The sequence below is a fragment of the Canis lupus genome, chromosome 20 (genome assembly GCF_048164855.1).
Source record: "Canis lupus baileyi chromosome 20, mCanLup2.hap1, whole genome shotgun sequence".
Lineage (NCBI taxonomy): Eukaryota > Metazoa > Chordata > Mammalia > Carnivora > Canidae > Canis > Canis lupus.
In genome coordinates, this window is record NC_132857.1 from 35,176,528 (window position 1) to 35,201,815 (window position 25,288).

The 25,288-nt window shown below is 41.4% G+C and overlaps 1 protein-coding gene and 1 pseudogene across 6 annotated transcripts in view; both read right to left on the bottom strand.

Moving 5' to 3' along the window:
- EPB41L5 (erythrocyte membrane protein band 4.1 like 5) overlaps window positions 1–13,509 on the bottom strand; it is a 145,636-nt gene extending 132,127 nt beyond the window's left edge. For 4 of the 6 annotated variants that reach the window (XM_072788873.1, XM_072788874.1, XM_072788872.1 and 1 more), the window contains exons 1-2: window positions 13,352–13,509; window positions 4,177–4,364 (exon numbers count right to left, since the gene is read on the bottom strand). In XM_072788873.1, coding sequence (XP_072644974.1) covers window positions 4,177–4,356 — 180 coding nt within the window. In that variant the 5' untranslated portion in view covers window positions 4,357–4,364; window positions 13,352–13,509. Of the gene's footprint in view, window positions 1–4,176; window positions 4,365–12,802; window positions 13,016–13,351 lie in introns of those variants that run through there. The other 2 variants (XM_072788871.1, XM_072788875.1) reach the window with 2 other exon arrangements.
- On the bottom strand, window positions 7,655–8,326 carry LOC140611856 (thioredoxin-like protein 1 pseudogene; annotated as a pseudogene).
- Window positions 13,510–25,288: the final 11,779 nt, after the last annotated feature.

The window sequence follows — 25,288 nt, forward strand, 5'->3', positions numbered from 1 at the left end:
AGGTCATGATCCCAGGGTTCCGGGATCGGACTCCATATTGGGCTCCCTGCTCTATGAGGGGCCTGCTTCTCCCTCTCCATCTGCCTGCTACTCCTCCTGCTTGTGTGAGCACTCTCTGTCAAACAGAAAAATAAAATCTTTAAAAAAAATCAGAGGGCAGCCTAGGAGGCTCAGCGGTTTAGCACCACCTTCAGCTCAGGGCAGCATCCTGGAGACCTGGGATCGACCATACTGGGCTCCCTGCATGGAGCCTGCTTCTCCTTCTGTGTGTCTCTGCCTCTCTCTGTGTCTCTCACGAATAAATAAATAAAATATTTTTTAAAAATAAATTAATTAAATAAAATAAAAATAATTTAAAAAATTTTTAAATCAGAAAGGCCTTAAATAATGGAATAAAGTCAGGGGAATCCTTGGATGGCTCAGTGGTTTAGTGCTGCCTTTGGCCCAGGGTGTGATCCTGGAGTCCCGGGATCAAGTCCAACATTAGGCTCCCTGCATGGGGCCTGCTTCTCCCTCTGCCTGTGTCTCTGACAATCTCTGTGTGTGTGTGTCTCTCTCCTGAATAAATAAATAAAATCTTAAAAAAAAAAAAAAAAAGAATGGAAAAAACTTAAAATTATTTAAAAAAAAAGACACTAGGAAATGTGAATCCTACTACTTTGCTCCTTTTCAGTATTGTTTTGGCTATTTTGAGTCCCTTGTAATTCCATATGAATTTTAAAATTAGCTTGTCAATTTCTAAAACTAAATCAACTGGTATTCTAGTGGGGATTATGCTGAATCTATAGGTTGATTTGGGGTATCCTGTCATCCTTTTTAAGATTTTATTTATTTATTCATTAGAGACATAGGCAGAGGGAGAAGCAGGCTCCTCTGCAGGGAGCCCAATGCGGGACTTGATCCCAGGACCCTGGAATCATGACCTGAGCTGAAGACAGACGCTCAACCACTGAGCCACCCAGGTGCCCCTAGGGCTGCCCTGCCAACTTAACAATGTTAAGTCTTTATAAACACAGGATAGCTATAAATGTTATTTATCTAAAAGTATAACTACACATGGACTATATAATTTAGAGCCTTCAGTGTCTACATCAGCAAAGCAGATTTTTAAAATTAACACCAATTGATTAATCAAACACTTTTTATTAACGTAAAACTTGGGAGATAGAAAAATAATAAAAGACACCAGATTTAGTATTTACTAAACAATACTAAGCTCAAAAACCAAAGAACTTTACTGTGACATTTCCAAAGAGAAAATTAAAAATGAGATAGTTAGAAATTTCTACCTGATGCTTTTATCATTCACTGAAAGGCATTAGGCATTCTCACTGTATTTAGTTTTTTTAAAAGGGGGTGGGGGGCCACAAGTAGAAGGTACTTACACCACTTCCCCAGTTTGAAAGAAAGTCAGAAAGAAGAAAATGACCGTTACTACTGGTATATTTTAATTTGAAGTCCAGAGATTTAAATTAAATTACTCTATTTAATCACTGATAATCACTTAAATATTGTCTGAGAAAATCATCTTAGTTCCACAATGGCTTGCTATGATCACTAATGACCTTAATCCTACTGGGAAATGAGTATGTGCTTCATCCAATTTCCAAAATCAATTCTAAATCCTCTTTTGGAATCATACCAGAGTGGTTGAGAAGCTACATCAAAAAAAGAGAACTTTCTTTTTAGAAATTAATATTCCTCTGATCTATTTTTTTCTTCTAGTAAACAGTTTAGCTGGCAGGCCAATGCCCATTTTATATCCATGTGAGCATCTAGAATTAGTTTACTAACTCTAGGATTTCACCTGCAGAGCTGAAAAGGCAATTGTTCTAGTTCCACAAAGAGTCAAATTTAAACCTCTTGGCTTTTTCACTGCAATTGTCTATATGAGAGTCAACTCCACCCTACAGAGCCTACCAAGCACAGGAAACCATTCTATACTAGTCACTAGCCATTTGTTCCACTACTTTAAAACCTCGTGCTATTTCTCCTCCACACTACACTGCCTTTTTAAAAAGTTCCTTTACCAAGTCTACTTTCCTAGTATCAGCCTCTCCATCAACAACCTCGAGACTTCATACTTTAAACATTAGGTAATAAGAAACTTCTTTCCAGTCTCTTACACAGCAATCTCAAGCTTTTTATCACTTATCTAATGATATTTTAATGGAATAGTACACAAAACTCTTAAGATATTTATCAGGAAAGAAATGAATATGAAAACTCCATAAAAAGTACCATATATTGGGGGACGCCTGGGTGACTCAGCAGTTGAGCGTCTGCCTTCGGCCCAGGGTGTCATCCTGGAGTTTCGGGATCAAGTCCCACATCAGGCTCCCTACATGAAGCCTGCTTCTGCCTCTGCCTATGTTTCTGTTCCCTCTCTGTGTCTTTTGTGAATAAATAAAATCTTTAAAAGATGATAAATACATACCCATGATGATGACTTCAAAATACTTCACGAAATCCTACGTTTAATTTTATCACATTCCATTATTTTTAAAATGTGTAAGGTACACATCTAGTACCTTCTAAATTATTCAATTAATCAGAATATTCATTTAAATAAACGATCTAATTCCTTAATCTCTCACTCTGTGACTTAAAGGTTTCCAGAGTTTATTCAACTGTATACTATAGTAGCATTTAGGCTACCACCTTGCACAAAGACCTTTCTTACTGCAATTTGGGTATGTAGGTATATATTAAAAAGAATGTGTAGGGAGGGAAGACTGTGAACATCCAATGACACATCAAATCACACATTTTATAGATTAGTTACATAAATCTTTTTTTTTTTTTTTTTTTTTTAATTTATGATAGTCACACAGAGAGAGAGAGAGAGAGGCAGAGACATAGGCAGAGGGAGAAGCAGGCTCCATGCACCGGGAGCCCGACATGGGATTCGATCCCAGGTCTCCAGGATCGTGCCCTGGGTCAGAAGCAGGCGCCAAACTGCTGCGCGACCCAGGGATCCTCACAAATCTTTTTTTAAAAAAGATTTTATTTATTTATTTGAGAGAGAGAGCGAGCTTGCGCGCACTTGACTGTATGCTCAGGGAGAGGAGTAGAGGGGAAGGGAAAGGAAGGGGGACAAAATCTCAAGCAGATCCCCTGCACTAAGCACAATGCAGAGCTAGATTCCACAACCCAGAGGATCATGACCTGAGAGGAAACCAAGGGTCAGAGGCTTAACCAACTGAACTACCCAGATGCCCCATTACATATATTTTTTGATGCAGAACAAAGCCATTTGGTATTAGTAAAGAACTAAGAAAGAAATGCAACTCCCACAAACCATATAGCTACCTTCCTTGCCCCTCAAAAAGTCGTAAGTTAACTCCTTTCAAATATATCAGATTGTTTCACATTGTTAGCTAGAATTATACATTCATAACTGCAAAAAGAGACCACCAAAAATTTTAATAAAATCACAACATCCTGTCTTGATATAAAGATTACCATGTATAAAAAACTACCCCTGGAAGCTACTTTAGGAGCAAAGGGATAAACAGAGCTGAGGAGTATGAAGTCCTTTTTACTTCATTTTAATAAATTTTCTGCAAGCACAGTAAACTGTTGAAGAAGTATTTGTTTTGAAGAAAGTGAGAAGTGTTTTGAAAATTACAAAAAAGCAGAATTAAAAGTCTTGTAGTATACATATATCATTATCATTCCCAAAGATTCTTATTGCTTTAATAACTGCTCAACAAGGATTGTGAGAAATCCAGTAGAGGGCAGCCCCGGTGGCGCAGCGGTTTAGCGCCGCCTGCAGCCCAGGGTGTGATCCTGGAGACCTGGGATCGAGTCCCACATCAGGCTTGTTGCGTGGAGCCTGCTTCTCCCTCTGCCTGTGTCTCTGCCTCTCTCTCTCTCTCTATCTGTGTCTCTATGAATAAATAATAAAAAAAAAAGAAATCCAGTAGAGTACCCTACATATTGTGATCATAAGAACACACTGCCCTATCATCTAAATATTTTAGGTAACTTCCACTAATCCCAGAGAAATACAATCCTATTGGGTATCTAAGGTTACCTGATCCATGTACCTCAACTAAGGTGCCTGATCCATACTAACCCGTATTACCTAATTTTCCCAGAAGTTACCAGTAGAAAGTTCAAATGAAAGCGGTCTCACATAAAATCTGCAAAAGGTCAGCAGGACCTACATACCGGCAAGTCCACACTAACATCAGTACCATCCAAAAGAGAAACCCGACATGTGATGATAGACTTAGAGTCTCCAGCTGCAGGAATGTGTGTGGCAGCTCGTTGAGCTTCTCGGAGTCGTTCCTTCTCAGCATGTTTACGCATTGACCGACGCCCAAGTGTTCTACGGAAGAAGCTCAGCATTTTTCTCACTGTAAAACAGAGAAAAGAGTATCAGCAGACTCCCCACAATGTGCAGACAAAATAGGATTTAGTAAAATCCTATGGGCGTTATGGACATACTATTAAAAAATTTCCTGATCAAGGAAATTTGAAAAAATTAAAACTAGCTACTTTAATTCAAAGTTTTTGAAGACTTTTATATAAGATAGAGCTATGACTTACAGCATTTCTATACCTACTGGTCTATCTTATTAGGAAGCTGATAGGAGGGCAACCTGGGTGGCTCAGCGGTTTAGCGCCGCCTTCAGCCCGGGGCGTGGTCCTGGAGACCCAGGTCATTGGGCTCCCTGCATGGTCTCCCTCTGCCTGTGTCTCTGCCTCTCTCTGTCTTTCATGGATAAATAAATAAAATCTTTAAAAAAAAAAAAAAGCAGCAGCAGCAGCTGATAGGAGACAAAGAACATTTATGAAGCTTATTAGGTCTTCTAGGTCAATGAATTGTATGTACAATTGCTATATTATCTCTCCAAATGTTAGGAAACAATCCACACACTAATATTTCCTTTGATGATCATAACAATCTTAAGAAGTTCTATTTCTTTTCTGAGCAATCATAAAAAAATTCAAAACCAGGGGTGCCTGGCTGGTTCAGTGGGTAAAGCATGCGACTCTTGATCTCAGCATTGTAGTTCAAGCCTCACATTGGGTGTAGAGATTACTTAAAAATAAAATCTTAAAAAATAAATAAATAATCACCTATTTCAGCTAAAATACAATTCAAATATTACGTTTTTATCAAATATTCTATTACTTAATGATTTTAAATTGCTATTTAATAGAATCAATTCTTTATAACATTAAATTATTTTAAAGCCACTTCTTTTGTCTTTATTAAGAATGTTATGGTTAAGCAAAATAATTAAAACAGGTTTAGTAATTTTAAAAATATAGCAAACACAAAATGGTAACACCATAAAAAGTTTAATTTATGCAAATAAGTGAGAAAAATTAAAGACAGTTATTAATTCCAGAGAAAACAAATAGTTGAGCAGAAAAGGGAAAGTAATCACAGTATACTACATGACTTAGCTAATTAAATATTCATAATACTATAAAACTAAATACTTTAAGCATAATTATAAAGTAACTATAAAAGGAGGTATATAGGGCAGCCCCAGTGGCCCAGTGGTTTAGTGCAGCCTTCAGCCCCGTGTGTGATCCTGGAGACCCGGGATCGAGTCCCACGTCAGACTCCCTACATGGAGCCTGCTTCTCCCTCTGCCTGTGTCTCTGCCTCTCTCTCTCTCTCTGTCATGAATAAATAAATAAAAATCTTGTTGGAATTCAACTAATTCCCGAAACCAAAAATTAAGAAGTGACAATAAAAGCATGTTACTTAAAATGTGAAAGTGTCTTCAGAGAACAGAACTTAGTAATGTGCTATTTTTCAAAAAGTCTTCAGATTAGATGACTCGACTAGACAGATTTATAAACCTGATTAAAATAAAAGCTAATTTAAAAATAAATATAAATAAATAAAAATAAACACCAGCACATTAAAAAATAAGTGCTTATAAATTGAAGATTATCATATACATATCACACATGTGGATATTACAAGTATGGATATTCCTATAAAATTGAGTAAATTGGCAAAGTCATGAGACCTGTCATTTATGTTCATCTACCTAAATCCCAAGAAAATACAATTTTAGATAGCTTTTCAGTTTACAAAGCACTCATATATAACATCTGGCTGCAGTCTCTTTCTCTTCAAGTTTCCCTTTAAACATTACTTAATTTGTACTTTGCTACCTATTTTCATTTCAGCTGCCTAAGAGAGGTACTTGTTATCCCACATGTGGAAACATGTGTCAGAGACTCCCTATTTTTAACTCAACTCTACCTATATCTCCCCCAAGAAATGTTCTCTGATAACCCAAAGAGTTAGTCGCTCCCATCATCACACTTCCACTGAAACCTGAAAATCTTTTACTATTTAACTAATCAGAATTTATTTATTTAGGAACACCTGGGTGGCTGGGCAGGCAAGCGTCTGCCTTTGGCTCAGGGCGTGATCCCAGGTCCGGGGATGGAGTCCTGCATCGGGCTCCCTGCAAGGAGCCTCCTTCTCCCTCTGCCTATGTTTCTGCCCCTCTCTCTCATGAATAAATACATAAAATCTTTTTTAAAAATTTTTATTTATTTACATGTCTTTCTCATTTATCGTAAGCTCCTGAAGATACAATTCCTTTTTTGAATAGCCAGCCAGACACCCAGAACAGTTCATCCTCAAGTACAACAAATGATTAGGAAATAATCTTACTTGCTCCTCAGAAAACCTCCCCAAAATATTCTTATTTTAATGAGTAAACTTAAGGATTCAATAAATGAAACCATTGGCCAAGTCCATTATGTAGTAAATAACGAAGACAGGGGCTCAAACTCTGATTTTTCTGATTACAAATCTTGGTCCCTCTACGTCACAGAACCATTAATGTAAAACCTGTACTTGAGAGATAAGAAATTACCAAAGATCACAGCTAAAAAGAGTCTGAATGAAAATACTAGCACAAAACATACACGATGAATTTATTTTTTTAAAACTTACTTCAGCTTATTCAACAAACTGCAAGGGGAAAAAAGATGCAAAGAAAACTACAGATTAAAGGACTTTAAGGGGGATCTGGGTGGCCTAGAGGCTGAGCATCTACCTTTGGCTCAGGTCATGATTGCAGGGTTCTGGGATCAAGTCCCGCATCACGCTCCCCATAAAGAGCCTGCTTCTCCCTCTGCCAAGGTCTCTGCCTCTCTCTGTGCCTCTCATGAATAAATAAAATCTTTTTCAAAATTTTAAAAAATAAAACAGACTTAAAATACATATCCATCAATCACAACGCACCTACCTTAGATCCTAATTCAAATAAACTTTTTTTTAAGGTGGTTGATGTTATCATTGGGGGAAACTAGGTGCAAGGTATATGGGAACTCTAGTATTGTAACTTCCCGAAAAGTCCAAAACTATTTCAAAATATAAAAATTTTAAAATCACACATTTGTAAGGACATCTGGGTGGTGCAGCTGGTTGAGCAGCCAACTTATTGGTTTCAGCCCAACTTATTGGTTTCAGCTCAGGTCATGATCTTGAGGTCCTGGGATCAAGCCCTGCTTCAGGCTCTGCACTCACTCAGAGTCTGCTTGGGATTCTCTCCTTCCCTCTCTCTCGCTCTGTCCTCTTATTCATGCTGTCTCTCTCTCTCTCTCTCTCTAAAATAAAGAAATATATATACTTTTAAAGTCACACATTTGTTGTTGCACATATAATGTATAAGTCTTTTTTTTTTTCCCCGAACAAAAGCAATGATTTATTGGTAATGGCAATGAATGGAATATTGACAGTCTCTGATGAGAATCAAGCAATTATCCAGGAGCTGTAGATCTGATTGCATTAAGGTCTTCCAGTGTCTTTTGTACCTTAGTGGCTTTCTCATTTTTTGCCAACTACTCATTTGAAGTCATTCATATTGGTTGCCTGGACTGGAGTACCAATAAAAATAAAATATGAAATTCTTGTTGTTTCTTCTTCACCTTGATTGGACTGAACAAATATAGTTACACTGTTAACATTCTGAAACTTAACATAACGAAGTGGGACAATGCCATCTTCTTTAATATCATCCTCTGTTAGTTCCAGAGCTTGAGTTGGTTCACTTCTTTCTGCTTCTTCAAAATCCATAGTTCGGGGTAGATTGATAAAAATTTTTACATATTTAGGACCCTGACCATTATTAGGCCCTTGAAATTTCATTGAATAAAGCTTAACAGGCTGATTAAATGCCACAGTAATAAGTAGCTGTTCATCACAATCAGATTCCAAGGTCATATCTTTTCGTAAACAGTTGTCAAATCCATGCTCATCACTTTCATTAAGGCATTTGATGCCAGTTGATATTTTAAATGCATTTGTGAGGTACCTAAGTGTCTCAGTCGGTTAAGCTTCCCACTCTTGATTTTGGCTCAGGTCATGATCTAGAGATTGTGAGATCCAGCCCCACATCTGCTCTGTGGGCATGGAACCTGCCTAGGAGTCTCTCTCTCCCTCTCTCACCCCACTCATGTTTTTGTTGTTTTTTTTTTAAAGATTTTATCTATTTATTCATGAGAGACACAGAGAGAGAGAGGCAGAGACACAGGCAGAGGGAGAAGAAGGCTCCATGCAGGGAGCCCAATGTGCGACTTGATCCGGGGTCTCCAGGATCAGGCCCTGGGCTGAAGGTGGCACTAAACCGCTGAGCCACCCAGGCTGCCCCCAACTCATGTTCTATCTCTGTCTCTCTCTCTTCCTCTCAAAAAAAAACAAAACAAAACAAAAAGATAAAATGTAAACTAGATGCATTTATAAACATGATGAAAATAAAAGCTGAAATACAGGAATAATACCAACATATGAAAAATTCAGTTGCTATATTTACAAGTATGCATATCCCTATGTAATCAGGTAAACTAGCAAAGCCATGACAATTGTCATTTGAACTTCCTAAGGACATACAAGCACACATTTGAACACTGACTGGATTGTTTATGATAATCAAGGAATTACTGCCATTTTTCTTTTAGATATAATAGTAGTATTAAAGATATGTTTCCAAAAAATCCTTATTTTTTTAAAGATACGCACTAAAATATTTATAGATAAATGATGCAGTATCTAGTATTTGCACCAAAGTAATACAAAAGAGAGAGTTTAGTGGGAATAGAAACTAAACAAATTGCCCAGATAACTGGCCACTGTTGGACATGATGGGTACATGGGGATTCATTATACTCTTCTGACTACTTCTAAGTTGAATCTTTCCAAAATAAAAGTTTTTCTAAGAAAAAAAAAAAAAAACACTCAAAATGCACTACAACCGTGTGAGTCCTAGGAAGCAAATGAACTATAAAACAAGTTTTCTGACTCTCACCTTATCTTACACCTTGAAAATAAAAATTCATCATGCAAGTAGAATTAACCTGCTAAGGAAAAATAAAGCTTCTTTTAAGATGCGGAACTATGTATTTTGAACCCAATGCCAGAAACAACTTTTTACAAAATATAAAAGCAACTTACATGAAAATAAATTTCAGATGGACTAAGAATTTAAAATTAAAGAAATGATAAAGTACTAGAAGGAAACAATATATTAGGGTGAAGAGCTTTTAAAATTTTTTAAAGGACTAATATGTAGTTTAATAAAGAACTATCACCATTAAGTAATGCAACAGAAAACAATGGGCAAGGTATGAAGAAACAAGTTCTAAAAGATGATATGCAATGAAATATGTATAAAAAAATGTTTGACATCGACAATAACAAAGGAAATCTAAATTTTAAAAAAGATACTGTCATTTAAGACTTAAGATAGCCAGGGTTGGGCAGTCCGGGTGGCTCAGCGGTTTAGCACTGCCTTCAGCCCAGGGCATGATCCTGGCATCCCGGGATCGAGTCCCATGTCAGGCTCTCCACATGGAGCCTGCTTCTCCCTCTGCCTGTGTCTCTGCCTCTCTCTGTGTGTCTCTCACAAATAAAATCTTTACAAAAAAAAAAAAAAAGCCAGTGTTAAAAAGGATATAGGAAAAACAGTCACACTCATACACTTTTTTTTTAAAGATTTTATTCACTTATTCATGAGAGACAGAGAGAGAGGCAAAGGCAGAGGAAGAAGCAGGCTCCCTGCAGAGCAAGGAGCCCAATGCGAGACTCCACCCCAGGATCTTGGTATCACGATCTGAGCTTAAGGCAGACACTCAACCACTGAAACACCCAGGCACCCCCTACACTGTCCTCTTTGGAGGATCTGACCACATTGTCAAAAATGTTAACGTGCATACAGTGTTACTCAGTAAATTTATTTCCGGTAGGATATCCTAAGAAATAGGATGTGATCCAAGTTGGAGAAATAAGGATTTTCAGGGTATACCTGACTTAAAATTGTAAATATGCCCACCAATATGCAAGTGGTTAAACAAATTATGGTATATCAACTGGTATACGACACAGCTGTTTTTTAAATACAATTGACTTAGACACAGACAAAATTTCTAAATGAAAAATGAAATCAGAGAAAAGTGGGTAAGGGTTTTTGTTTGTTTGTTTGTTTTTAAGATTTTTGTATTTATTCATAACAGAGAGGAGGCAGAGACATAGGCAAAGGAAGAAGCAGGCTCCTTGCAGAGAGCCCAATGCACGACTTGATCCCAGGACCCCGGGATCACCCAGGCATCCTGAAAAGTGGTAAGTTTTATCCTACTCTAGGGTGGGATACTTACCATACGCACAAAAGGACTAAGACATGCAAACTGTTAAGTGAGTTTATCTCTGGAGTGGGTCATGTGGAGGTACTGAAGTCCTCTATAATAAGAATTTATGAATCTGTCAAGAGTTTTTAAAAATTGTTAAGGGACAGCTAGATGGTTCAGTCAAGTGAGCATCTGACTCCTGATTTCAGCTCAGGTCTTGATATCAGGGTCATGAGTTAAGCCCCATGTTGAGCTCCACCTTCAATGTGGAGTCTATTAAAAAAAAAAATTGTTAAGAGAAAAAAAGGTTTTGGGGCACTTGGGTGGCTCAGTGGCTGAGCGTCTGCCTTTGGCTCAGGTCGTGATCCCAGGATCTTAGGATGGAGTCCAGTACTGCGCTCCCCACGGGGAGCCTGCTTCTCCCTCTGTGTGTGTCTCTGCTTCTCTCTGTGTGTCTCTCCTGAATAAATAAAATCTTTAAAAAAAATAAGTTTTCCCATATTCACTCTCTTTCCATCCCCACTGCTACTTCCATTCTGAACGCTACAGCAGTGCATTTTTAACAACCACAAATCTGATCCCAACTTAAAAATCTTTAATGGTCTTTCAGGCAGCCCACTCTGCTCTAGTATCCCTTCTGCCCAATTCAACAATTCCTTTTAATTGTGGACATTTTTTTGTTGTTGTTGTTTTTTGTTTTGGCTGTTCCATCTTTCCGGAATGCTCTCTTTCCACTTCACCTCTCTCCCATTTCTTCAGAAAAGCATTCCGTGACTCCTGAGTCTAAATTAGGTGCTCCTGTAAGTACCCTTAGACTTTTCTTTACAGCATTTACCAAAACTGTAATTAAATACCCAATTGTTTAATTATGTTTTTTACTGGGTACTTCCCCACCAAGACTCAAGAATCTGGTCTGACTCATTCAGCAAGATGACCCAGCTAGCACAGCAATCAGCATATTAGGCACTCAATAAAGAACTTGTCTGACACTAAAATGATACAGTGGAATTCTCGAGAGTAGGTTTACATGTTTGTTTTTTTAATGCTGGTTTTTTAATCTGAGATTTTTCATTTTTCTCTGTAAAGGAAGCTATTCTTTACGATCATAAAAATGTAAACTGAAGTAAACCATTTACACCTAAATTAACTGAAGGTTTTTAAAGATATTTATCTAAAATTCAAATTTGCCATGAAATGTGTATACTCTCGCATACACACTTCTAAGTGGTGGCCACATTCTTTGGTAGGCAAATGCCTTTTGATAAAGCAATATACCAATACACAGCAAGTGTCCTAGATATTGATATCTTTGGTCCCACTAATGCCAACACGGAAAACGCCTGCAAGAGAGTAATTCAACAGAAGTAACACAGATCATTTTCTAATGAAGTTTACTATAAAAAGAAGAAAACGCCAGGCGCCTGGCTGGCTCGGTGGTTGAGCAGCTCCCTTCGGCGACGCGATCCTGGGGTCCTGGGACCGAGCGCCCCCCCACCCCCCCACCCCCGCATCGGGCTCCCCGCAGGGAGCCTCTTCTCCCTCTCTCTCTCTGTTTCTCTCGTGAATAAATTAAATAAAATAAAAAGAAGGGGAAAAAGAAAAGAAAACCCTGCAAACTAGCTTATGTGTACGAATAATCCATTATGTTAAGAGGGTTCAGCAATGTTTTAGCAATATCAGAAATGGAGTTGCGGGTCATTTTACCCCTAATTCTTTAAAAAAAAAAAAAAAAAACTGCTATTAATTTTAAAATGTTGTCAAACATGGGGGATCCCTGGGTGGCTCAGCGGCTTGGCGCCTGCCTTTGCCTCAGGGTGTGATCCTGGAGTCCCGGGATCCAGTCCCACGTCGGGCTCCCTGCATGGAGCCTGCTTCTCCCTCTGCCTGTGTCTCTGACTCTCTCTCTCTGTGTCTCTCATGAATAAATAAATAAAATCTTTTTAATAAATAAATAAATAAATAAATAAATAAATAAATAAATAATAAAATGTTGTCAAACAGTTTCAAAGCCTTGGGTCTTCTCGCCCTTAGCTAAAATTCAAGAGACTCCGCCCCACAAAGCCAGAGACGGGCACGATGACTGTCACCCACCCGAGCACCCACCCTAACACGCCGGCGCCGCGGGGGAGGGGGAGGGGCGGGGGAGGGGCGGGGAGGTCCTGGGGTCCCGCCACGGCTGGGAACACACCTGCCTCCCACAGCGTCCAAGCCGCTCAGGTCCCGGTCCCGCGCGAACCGAGCCCCGGGGCCCCTCCGCGTTTCTAAGACGCTGACACCAGGTCACGGTGGGCTTTTCCCCTTGAGCCACCACATGCCCGTCGCCAGCCGCTCTAAGGCGAGACCTGTTGAGAAGGGCGACCCTCGGCCGCCCCGGAGGCAGCCAGCGCCGCGACTGGGCAGGGGCCGGGGCCGGGGTCGGGTCGGGGCCGGGGCCGGGGTCGGGGTCGGGCCGGCACACATTAACCCGCCTCGGCCCCGGCCCCCGCCCCCGCCCCCGCTCCCGCCGCGCCGCCGGGACCGCCCGAAGCTCAGCCGCCCGGCCCCATTGGCCGCCGCCGCCCCTCCCCTCCCGGCAGGTTTAATATTTGGCCGGCGGGGGCCGCGGCGCCCGGAGCGAGGCCGCGAGAGCCGAGCCCCGGCGCGAACCAGGACGGGTCCCCGGGGCGCTGAGGCGAAACGGGGCGTGGGCCGACCCGGTGTGGGCAGTGCAGCCGGGGCCGCTGGGCCTCGCGCTCACCTGGGCTGGCGACCGAAGCGCGGAGAGCCGGCGGCGCGGGCGCTCGGGTCGCGGGCGAGCCCGGGGAGGGGGCGGCTCCTCGGCGGACGCCGAGAAATGGCGGCCTGAGGCGCACGCCCACCCGGCGCTAATCCTCCCAAGGACCCCGGCCGGCCGCCGGCCCGCCCCTTAAAGCTCCCTCCAGGCTCCGCCCCCGGGAGGCGGGGCGCTCCGCTCTTAAATGGGCAATGACACCGCCCCGGAAATCGCCCGGCCGAGCGAGACGCGCCTTAAACCGGCGATGCCAGGCCCCGCAGAAGCGGCGACCAGCGCTGCAGGCCCGCGTCCCGGGCTGGTTTAAAGGGGCGCCGCCGAAATCCAGCCCGCGCTCTCCGGCTCCTCCTCGGAAGGGGGTGCACGCCCGCCCGAAGCCCGAGACGCGCCCCGCCCGGAGGCGGCTCAGCGCCTTCCGAGCCCAGCGTCCATCCATTCGTTCCAGAAATGAATTCTTTCAGCAAATCCCTGCTACCCGGTTGTTAGAGGACCTTTCCTTGCAGTGGGGGGAAGGACGGTAACAAGTACATACCAAGTAGTGGTGTATCTTGAAGAAAAGGCAGGGAACAGGGAATAGATTTCTGCTTAACACAGCGTGGTCAAGGAAATCCACTGCGACTAGGGGACCGTTCTTTGTACGGATAATCTGTGAAATTGCCTAACATGGGCCAAGCTGTTTTCTAGACCCTGGAGCTAGAGCAGGTAATCAAGTCACACAAAAATCCCTCATGCACGGGGAACCCCGGTGGCCCAGCCTTCGGCTCGGCTCAGGTCACGATCCCGGGGTCCTGGGATGGGCCCCGCCCCGGGCTCCCTGCTCAGCGGAGTCGGCTTCTCCCTCTGCCTCCACCCTCCCCCCCCTGCTTCTGCTCTCTCTTTCTTTCGCTCAAGTAAATAAAATGTTTTTTTTTTTTAAATGCCTCGTGTAAAAAAAATAAAAAATAAATAAAATAAATAAATAAAATAAATAAATTTAAAAAAATAAATAAAAAATAAAAAATGCCTCGTGTAGCTTAAGTGCTTGCAGAAAAGACAAAATAAGTGAGGTACATTAGTAAAATTAAAGACTACGTTAGGCAGTGCTAAACGACAGAGGAAAATCAAAGCCGGAGGCAGGGGGAATAAGGAAGTGGTCATTTTTGATAGACTAGCTAGGTAAGGAGGAAGGTGTCCCTAAGCAGGTGACCTTTGAGTGCAGATGGAAAGGAGGTGAAGGAGTGGTTCTGTGGACTCCTGGGGGAAGAGCAGAGGTTAACCCCGAAGGCCCCGTTGAATGGGTGTTTGGTCTGTCAAGGAAAGCCAGCATGCCTAGAGTAAATAAATACAGCCGTGGAAGATGCCAAGCCAGGGAGCAAAGAGCTGTGAGGTGAAGGGCCTTGTGTGCCTGCCTCAAGGTCTGAGTCACTGGGAGGTCCATGAAGGCCCTGCTGGCGGAGATGAGAAGAAGCAAATAGTCCGCCTCTACTGGAGATTTGGCACTGTCTGTCCTCCACCACCCCAAGACTTGATAGTTGGGCTTGGCAGGGACAGCTGGTCTCTGCACCCCGTGGCGTTGGCTAGCGCAGCCCAACAGGAGCTGGAGTTACCAAAATGGCTTCATTCATCTCACCTGGGGAGGCTGAAATGAACAGCTGGGTTCTGCCTGGCCCTCTTTCTCCAGCAGGGTAGTTGGGGTGGCTCAGGCCCTGAAGCCTATTAAGGGAAATGCCCAGAAGTCACATAGTGTCACTTCTGTTGCCCATTCAACTGGGTTGGGAATAAGATCCCACTTTTTTTTTTTTCTTTTAGATAAATTTTCTTTCTCTACTTTTTAAAAAAAACTTCATTGAGATATGTATGTCACATATAATACAAGTGACCCATTTAAAGTGCACACTTCGGTGGCATTTAGTATATTCACAAAGCTGCGCAACCATCATTACAATCTAATTGTAGGACATTTTATTTCGCCTCATGGGAGAAGCAGCATAGGAGTACAGGGATGGGAGGAGTTGTTGAGAGTCATCTCTGTATCCTTGTCTCAATAAAAAAGCAATGTTGATATAGGAGGGTGGGAAGCCATGGATATAAAGATGAAACAAAAAAAGGGCCAGTTTGAAGCTGAGTACATAGGTACGTTGAACTATTTTATGTACAGGTTTCAAATTTTTGAATAAAAATTTTTTTTTAAAAAATGCTGTCTGGACTATGTACTTTTTGGAAAACCTTCATGTGTACCCACAGGGGGTGATTACCCCAGTTTGAAAACTAGTCTTTTTTTTTTTTTTTTTTTTTGAGATCTTATTTATTTAGTTGAGAGAGAGAGAGGGAATGAGAGAGCACACAAGCCGGGCAGGGGCAGAGGGAGAGGAAGAAGTAGGCTCCTCACTGAGCAGGGAGCCTGACTCAGGATTCGGCCCCAGAACCCCAGGATCAATGTTCAACCACTGAGCCACCTGGGCGCCCCTATGTAAGATTGTTCCTAATAACAATTTGTCCCCTTCCCAAATTTGTCCCCAAGACAAAAATGTTCTCTTCAACATCCTTATTTTGTGGCAAATTGGTCCCCTAGCTCCCACCAAAGACAGAGAAGTCTCTCTCCTTGAACACAACCAAATTAAGTAAAAATGCATTTGGTTGTCAGTGATAGACAATACAGTTAACTGTACTTAAATATGGAGTTTAATGTTTTTCACACAAGTAATCTAGAGGTAAGTAACTGCCTAGTGTTGTTTCAACAATGCTCTAAGGACCCTAAACACGTTTACTCTTCGTGTTCTGCCATCCTTAGCATGTTGAGTCTGGTTTTTATGCTTCTAGCCTACTGGCCACATAAGGGCTGCAGTCCCTCCAACAATTCTGAGTTTTCTGAATGAAAGGGAAAGGGGGAAAGGCCTTCCTGAAGCCTTGTCTTTTCACTCAGGGAATAAAGCCTCACCATCCCCTGTGTCATTAGTCAAAACTAGATTACCAGCCCAGATTTAGACCACTTAGCGACCATAGGGTAAGAGAACACCATGACTTCTTTACACCAATCCTAATTCACTCTTGTGGTTTGGGGAAAAGCCTGCTCTCCAATGTGGGCCCTCCATTAACTTCTTGAACAAATCCAAGTTTTATTAGCAGGAAAAGGGGAGTGTTGCAAGGAAGAGTGGCTATGGGTAGACTACAGAGGGTGCCTACCACAAAAACCCACTTTTTTTTTTAATAACCCACTTTTTGGTGGAAGAGTCCTAGCCCATGGAAAGATTTTCCATTATTGAGCTGAGAGGTTTTACAAGAGGAAACTGTTTAGAATGGAGGGGAGAGGCCAGCAGGGGGAGCTCTCACACTGCTCCACTGAGACCCAACAGGAAAAGATGTACCTTGCAAGTGGATACTGGTTTAGCTACTACATTATTATCCCAGTAGGAAGTAGAATGGTTTTTCTCCTCCCCAGCCAACAAGAGACCGTCACAACGCAATCGGTGAAAAGCCCCTACACTTGGAACACCCAGTTTATGTCAAAGGACCTTTGGTCTACAGCAGCTGTCTCAACTTCCCACTCTATAAAAGAGCCATCCTCTCCTTTGTTTTCTGAACTTGCCTATGGTTTTGCCATAATTGCTTGTTTTCCCAAATGTTTGCCAGTGAAATAACTGGCAGTTTTAACAGAACATCTTCACTCTAATTTCCATTTCTTTTTTTTTAATTTTCTTAAAAATTCATTTATGACAGTCACACACAGAGAGAGGCAGAGACACAGGTGGAGGGAGAAGCAGGCTCCATGCAGGCAGCCCAACATGGGATTTGATCCCGGGTCTCCAGGATCGAAGGCAGGCGCCAAACCGCTGCGCCACCCAGGGATCCCTAGCTTCCATTTCTATCTTAAGTCCTGGTTTGCTCTCTGGAGTCACACAAAAAGAGGTAGATCCAATTTTCTGTGTTCTGAATATCATACAACTGAGAGAGGGCTGTTTAAGTGAAATAACACAAATGTAAAGATTTTTTTAAAAGATTTTATTAATTTATTCATGAGGGACACAGAGAGAGGTAGAGACATAGGCAGAGGGAGAAGCAGGCTCCCCTGCAGGGACCCTGATGTGAGACTCTATCCTGAAACTCTGGGATCATGATCTGAGCCAAAGGCAGAAGCTCAACCGCTGAGCCACACAGGCATCCGAAATGTAAGGATTTAATATTATTAAGTACAGGGTCTTGGAAGGGGGCCATACAAGTCAGGAGACCTCAAGCTTCAACCTAATTATCTTCATGGTAAATCCGCTTCTGCCCACAAAAAGAAACATAATTCCTCTTTCACATCAGAACCTTTAAATAATCAAGGACATTTGTCCCACGCCTGCAAAATCTTCTCTTGTTCTGATTTCCAAGAAAGTAAAGCACTCTCTAACAAAAATTTTTTTAAATTGGTCCACACTGGTGGAGTTGCTCATGTCAAGGTATTCTGAGCAGAGTGGAGCAGAGGGAAGTCCAATGTAAGACTAAATCTTCCCAGAGACTGAAGGATCTTGGCATTCCAGAAAGTCTCCATTGAGAAGAGAATGCTCTCAGGAGAGTGGGTATCATGAAGAATTCATATGTCAGACGCTTGGAGAGCATTACCTATTCAAAAAATGTACACAAATAAAATAAATCAAGAAACAAACCCAGTCATGAGGAAACACACTAAGAGAGAGAATGCTATATGCAGACTGCAAAGAGCCTAAATTTCAGAAACTAAGACATCAAAAACCACTTTCAAGTCTGATAGGATAGATGATACTACTTTCCTCACAGGAGTTAGGAGCGTTCCAGAAAACAAGTTATCTGAAACTGTTTTCAAAAGTGTACAACACGACATATAAGAGGGTATAAATACCGCAGGCTGGGGATGCAGATAGATGAGGGTCTGTGAAACGGAGTCATCACGTGTGCCTAATTTCATGTGATTTGGTAGTTCCTTTACCCAGCTAAATCCTTCCTGAGCCACAATCTCCTGTTGGAAAGTCCACTTTTTCTCTCTCTGCAAGTATCCCTGGGGGGGTGGGGGGGAGGTAGTAAGATCTTAAAGTCATACTAGAGTATTAGCCATGCAGGCTAATTGAAGGACACTTTCAAAGACTGGGGGATGGCAGAGAAGGGACACAGAAGAGTGAATTGAGGACAAGTCACTTCTCTCTTCAGAGTTTTTGGGCTTTTCCCTACATGTAAAGTCTCAGGACAAAAGACCTAAGTATTCATGTTCCATGAATTCATATTTCAGGCATCGCTTTGTTCAGCATTATCTGGAACAGAGTCTACTGATCTGGTGGCCTGTGCTCCTTCTTTATACTGATAGGGAGAAAACAGGAGAAAGTCTTGGATGGCTCCAGGCAAGTTCATAATATTGGGTAACAGAGAGGTGGAAATAAAAACATTTTGCCGCCAGATTTGCCTAATGGTGAAATTATGATGAAACTGAGAGAGTCCAGGGAAGAAAAAGGAAGGAGCCAAGGCTCAGTATTTTTAGAAGTTAATGTGCATATGTCACCAGAAGATCTTATTAAAAGATTTAAGTTTAGGGTGGAGCCCTAGAGTCTGCTTTACCCACAAGCTTGCAGTTTGTTGATACTGCTCATTAGTGAGTACGCTCTGAGTAAGGTGATCTTTCACTGACTGCCCCACGCCTGTAACTATTGACCCAATGACACCAGGGCCTGTGAAGGCATTAGAAGATATATGATAGAAATATCAGTGGTGACCACCCTGCCAATAACTCACTTGAACAAAAATTCATCTTTTCTGGCATCAGTTTTCTCATTTATCAAATGAGGTCATTAGAACAGGTGATGGGTTGGATTATGTCCTACAAAAGATAAGATATAGTTCCAATCCCCAATACCTATGAATGTGACCTTATTTGGCCTTTGCATATGATATCAAGTTAAGGTGAAGTCCCTTGAGCAGACCATAAACCAATATGACTGGTGTTCTTATAAGAGAAATTTTCCCCTCATGTTTATAGCAGCATTATTTACAATAGCCAAGACATGAAAAAATCTAAGCATCCATCAGCAGATGAATGGATAAAGAAGGTGTAGTATAGGGGCGCCTGGGTGGCTCACATGGTTAAGCATCTAACTCCTGGTTTTGGCTCAGGTCATGATGTCATGAGTTGTAGGATGGAGCTCTGTGTCAGGTTCTGCGCTTAGCAGGGAGTCTGCTTGAAGACTGTTTCCCTCTGCCCCTCCCTCAACTTCTGTGAGTGTGCATACACTCTCTCCCTCTTCTCAAATAAATCTTAAAAAGAAAAGGTGTGGTATATATACAGTGCAATATTATGCAGCCATAAAAACACAAGTAAATTCTACTATTTGCAACAACATGGATGGAACTTGAGGGCATTATGCTACGTGAAATAAGTCAGACAGAGAAAGACCAATACTGTGTGATCTCACTTACTTAGCCATTAACCCATTGATGGATTTTGGGCTGCTTCTATCTTTTGGCAATTATGAATAATGCTTCTACGAGCTTAAGTGTATATATCTCTTTGTGACCCAGTTTTCACTGCTTTTGGTTACATACCCAGAAATAGAATTGCTGGATCATATGGTAATGCTTCTAGACCACAGTTGACCACAGGTAACTAAAACTATGGAAAGTGAAACCATGGATAAGGGAGTTCTACTATATTTCAAATATATTCTCTGCCAATTTCCTCTCTTCTCCATCTGAATTCCTTTAATGTTTATATTGGTATGTTTTATAGTATTCCACAGGTGCCTCAGATCTTTCCCCCTCATTTTTTTTTTTCTTTTTCTTCCTGACACTAAAAAATTTCAATCATCTTAACTTCAACTCACTGATCCTTTCTTTTGGCTACCCACACTTGCTATAGAACCCCTCTAGTGGGCCTTCATTTCAATTATTTTACTTTGTAATTCCAGGATTTGTTTCTGTTTTTAGTATTTATTTATTTAAGTAATCTCTACACCCAATGAGGGGCTCAAATTCGCGACCCCAAGATCGAATCATGTGCTCTACAGACTAAACAAGCCAGGTGCTCCTGTTTGGTTCCTTTCAATTCTCATTTTGTTCAAACATTGTTTTCCTAGTTTCCTTCTGTTCTTGTCCATGGTTTCCTTTAGCTCATTGAACATATCTAAGACAGTTGATTTCACATCTTTGACTAATAATTCTACTGTGTGGACTTCCTTGAAGATGATTTTTGTCAGATTCTTATTATTTTTCCCCTGTAAATGGGCCATGCTTTCCTATTTCTTTGTAATTTAATTTTTATTGAGAAGTGGACATTTTGAGTATTACGTTGTGAGAACTCTGAAAACCTAATTTCCCCACTCCTCAGGAATTACTGAGCCTTGCTTATTGAGATGGGGAGCTGTTCATTTGTTACTTTTCCAAAACATTTTTGTGAAGTGTGTATTTCTTTTTGTATATGGTCACTTACATTTCTATTCTGTTATCCTGACAGTATTCAGCCAGTGACTGACAAATATTGCCATAAGTGTCTGGCTTTCAAGAAAGGGAGGGGGAACCAAGTACTGTTTTTTAATCCCTTGGAAACAACGTTAGCCCATTGGGGTTGAAACAATGGATACCAGCCTCTATCCTGGCTCCTTACTGATCAAAAGCAGCAATTCTCAATCAAACCCATAATCTCGATATTCAGAAGACAAGGTCTTTATTGCCCACTCTGGCTCCAGCAAGCCTAACCAGAACCACAGGTAGCCATCCCTACTGCTGCCTGCTACAGGGATGGTGGATGGTAGTTGCTACCATGTGAAAGGCTGAAACTCACCAAAACTTACCAGTCTTGTCAATGGCAATCTCGTGGCTGCTGCAAATATTCCATCTAGAGCCAGAATTCCAAAATAGTTACTCCAGAGAGTCTCTTCAAGCTAATTAGTTGTTTAAGTGGAAAGACAGATTCTTGGAACTTCCTACTCCACCACTCCCATTCGTTTCTAAGACATCACTCCCATTCGTTGTTTTTTTTTTTTAAGATTTTATTTATTCATGAAACACACACACACACACACACACAGAGAGAGAGAGAGAGAGAGAGACAGGCAGAGGGAGAAGCAGTCTCCACGCAGGGAGCCTGACGTGGGATTCGATCCTAGCAATCCAGAAGGCAGGCTGAGCCACCCAGGGATCCCCTCCCATTCGGTTCTTTAAAAAATATTTTCCTTATCTCTATGTCGTCCTCTACATCTGTGGCATATTAATCCTAGTTATTGTTTCATCATCTTTTTCTTCTCATCTCACCATCTTTGCCATTTCTGAGTCTGTTTCTCTCAAATGATTTTTCTCCACTGGGTCATATTTCCTTGTTTCTTCCTATCTATAGCAATTTTTCTTTGCTAGACATGATAAGTTTTACTTTCTTGAACGGTATTTATTTATTTATTTATTTATTTATTTATTTATTTATTTATATTTATGATAGTCAGAGAGAGAGAGAGAGAGGCAGAGACACAGGCAGAGGGAGAAAGAAGCAGGCTCCATGCAGGCAGCCCGACATGGGACTCCATCCCAGGTCTCCAGGATCACACCCCAGGCTGCAGGTGTGCTAAACCACTGCGCCATGGGGGCTGCCCCAGTATTTATTTTTTAGAAAGGGAATTGGGTGTAGGAGCAGAGGGAGAGGGAGACAATCTTAAGCAGGTTCCACATCCAACATGGAGCCAGATAAAGGGCTCCATCTCATGATCCCTGAGATCATGACCTGAACCAAAATCAAGAGTAGAGACAGGCACTTAACTTACTGAGCCACCCAGTTGCCCATTGAATGCTATTTTTTAAATTGATTTTTTTCTCTAGGGTGCCTGGGTGGCTCAGTCCATTAGGCTTCCAATTCTTGGGTTTTGGTTGGGGTTGAGATCTAGTTGTGAGGTCAAACCTAGGAGGGGCTCCATGCTCAGTATGGAGAAGTCTGCTTGAGATTCTTTACCCCTCCTTTTTCCTCCTCTTCTGCTTCTCCCCCCTCTTGCAGGCTCTCTCTCTCTCTCTGAAATAAATAATTAAATAGAATCTAAAAATAAATAAATACTAAAAAATAAATGGGCTTTATCTGTTGGGCAGTTAAGTAACTTGTGAATGAGTCTGATCATTTTGAAGCTTGTTTTACAATTTTTAAAATGAGCCTAGAGTAGTTTTTACCCTATAGCTTGGTTAGACTCAGTCACTTCTAAAGTTTGGCCTTGCTTGGGTTTTTACTTGTATTGTCAAAGAGGCTTTTCTCCACTCTGCCTGAAAGAAACTTGAATTATTCTCATCCTTATAGTCAGCCCTGGAAATATTCATCCTACAACTTGGTAATTGTCTTCCCTCAGAAGTTTATCTGGCTGCATGGGGTTTCACCATATGCAAAGATTTACTATTTAGTCTAGGATTTAAAGTGACTCTTATGTAAATTTGTAGGAATCTTTATGTGGTTTCTTTCTCTCAGGAACTTTGCTCCATGCCTTATAACAGCCCCAGCTCCCCAAAACTCTGACATCTGCCTCCCAGGTAGCAAGATTACCAGTCTTGTTTGGGTTCTATATTCCTGCATCAGTTTATAAATTGCCTCCACAAGAATTATAGACCAATATCCCTGATGAACACAGATGCAAAAATTCTCAACAAGATACTAGCCAATAGGATCCAACAGTACATTAAGAAGATTATTCACCATGACCAAGTGGGATTTATCCCCAGGATGCAAGGCTGGTTCAACACTCATAAAACAATCAATGTGATTCATCATATCAGCAAGAGAAAAATCAAGAAAGATATGATCCTCTCAATAGATGCAGAGAAAGCATTTGACAAAATACAGCATCCATTCCTGAACAAAACTCTTCAGAGTGTAGGGATAGAGGGAACATTCTTCAGCATCTTAAAAGCCATCTATGAAAAGCCTACAGCAAATATCATTCTCAATGGGGAAGCACTGGGAGCCTTTCCCCTAAGATCAGGAACACGACAGGGATGCCCACTGTCAACACTGCTATTCAGCATAGTACTAGAAGTCCTAGCCTCAGCAATTAGGCAACAAAAAGAAATAAAAGGCATTCAAACTGGCAAAGAAGTCAAACTCTCCCTCTTTGCAGATGACATGATACTGTATATAGAAAACCCAAAGGACTCCACCCCAAGATTGCTAGAACTCATACAGCAATTCGGCAGTGTGGCAGGATACAAAATCAATGCCCAGAAGTCAGTGGCATTTCTATACACTAACAATGAGACTGAAGAAAGAGAAATTAAGGAGTCAATCCCATTTACAATTGCACCCAAAAGCATAAGAGACCTAGGAATAAGCCTAACCAAAGAGGTAAAGGATCTATACCCTAAAAACTATAGAACACTTCTGAAAGAAATTGAGGAAGACACAAAGAGATGGAAAAATATTCCATGCTCATGGATTGGCAGAATTAATATTGTGAAAATGTCAATGTTACCCAGGGCAATGTACACGTTTAATGCAATCCCTATCAAAATACCATGGACTATCTTCAGAGAGTTAGAACAAATTATTTTAAGATTTGTGTGGAATCAGAAAAGACCCCGAATAGCCAAGGGAATATTGAAAAAGAAAACCAGGGCAGCCCTGGTGGCTCAATGATTTAGTGATGCCTTCAGCCCAGGGCCTGATCCTGGAGACCCGGGATGGAGTCCCAAGTCTGGCTCCCTGCATGGAGCCTGCTTCTGCCTCTGCCTGTGTCTCTGCCTCTCTCTCTCTCCATCTCTCTCTCTCTCTCTCTCTGTCTCTCTCTGTCTCTCATGAATAAATAAATAAAATCTTAAAAAAAGAAAAAAAAAAAAAAGAAAACCAGAGCTGGGGGCATCACAATGCCGGATTTCAGGTTGTACTACAAAGCTGTGATCATCAAGACAGTGTGGTACTGGCACAAAAACAGACACATAGATCAATGGAACAGAATAGAGAACCCAGAAATGGGCCCTCAACTCTATGGTCGACTAATATCTGACAAAGCAGGAAAGACTATCCACTGGAAAAAGGACAGTCTCTTCAATAAATGGTGCTGGGAAAATTGGACAGCCACGTGCAGAGGAATGAAACTAGACCATTCTCTTAACACCATACACAAAGATAAACTCAAAATGGATGAAAGATTTTTTTTTTTTTTATGGATGAAAGATCTAAATGTGAAACAAGAATCCATCAAAATCCGAGAGGAGAACACAGGCAACACCCTTTTTTGAACTTGGCCACAGCAACTTCTTGTAAGATACATCTATGAATGCAAGGGAAACAAAAAGCAAAAATGAATTATTGGGACTTAATCAAGATAAAAAGCTTCCTCACAGCAAAAGAAACGATCAACAAAACTAAAAGACAACCTACAGAATGGGAGAAGATATTTGCAAGTGACAGATCAGATAAAGGGCCAGTGTCCAAGATGTATAAAGAACTATTAAACTCAGCAAAGAAGCAAACAATCCAATCATGAAATGGGCAAAAGACATGAACAGAAATTTCACCAAAGACGACACAGACATGGCCACAAAGCACATGAGAAAATGCTCCGCATCACTTGCCATCAAGGAAATACACATCAAAACCACAATGAGATACACCTCACACCATTGAGAATGGTGAAAATTAGTAAGACAGGAAACAACAAATGTTGGAGAGGATGTGGAGAAAAGGGAACCCTCTTGCACCATTGGTGGGAATGGGAACTGGTGCAGCCACTCTGGAAAACTGTGTGGAGGTTCCTCAAAGAGTTAAAAATAGAGTTACCCTATGACCCAGCAATTGCACTGTTGGGGATTTACCCCAAAGATACAGATGCAATGAAACGCCGGGACACCTGCACCCCAATGTTTATAGCAGCAATGGCCACAATAGCCAAACTGTGGAAGGAGCCTCAGTGTCCATCAAAAGATGAATGGATAAAGAAGATGTGGTTTATTTATACTCTGGAATAT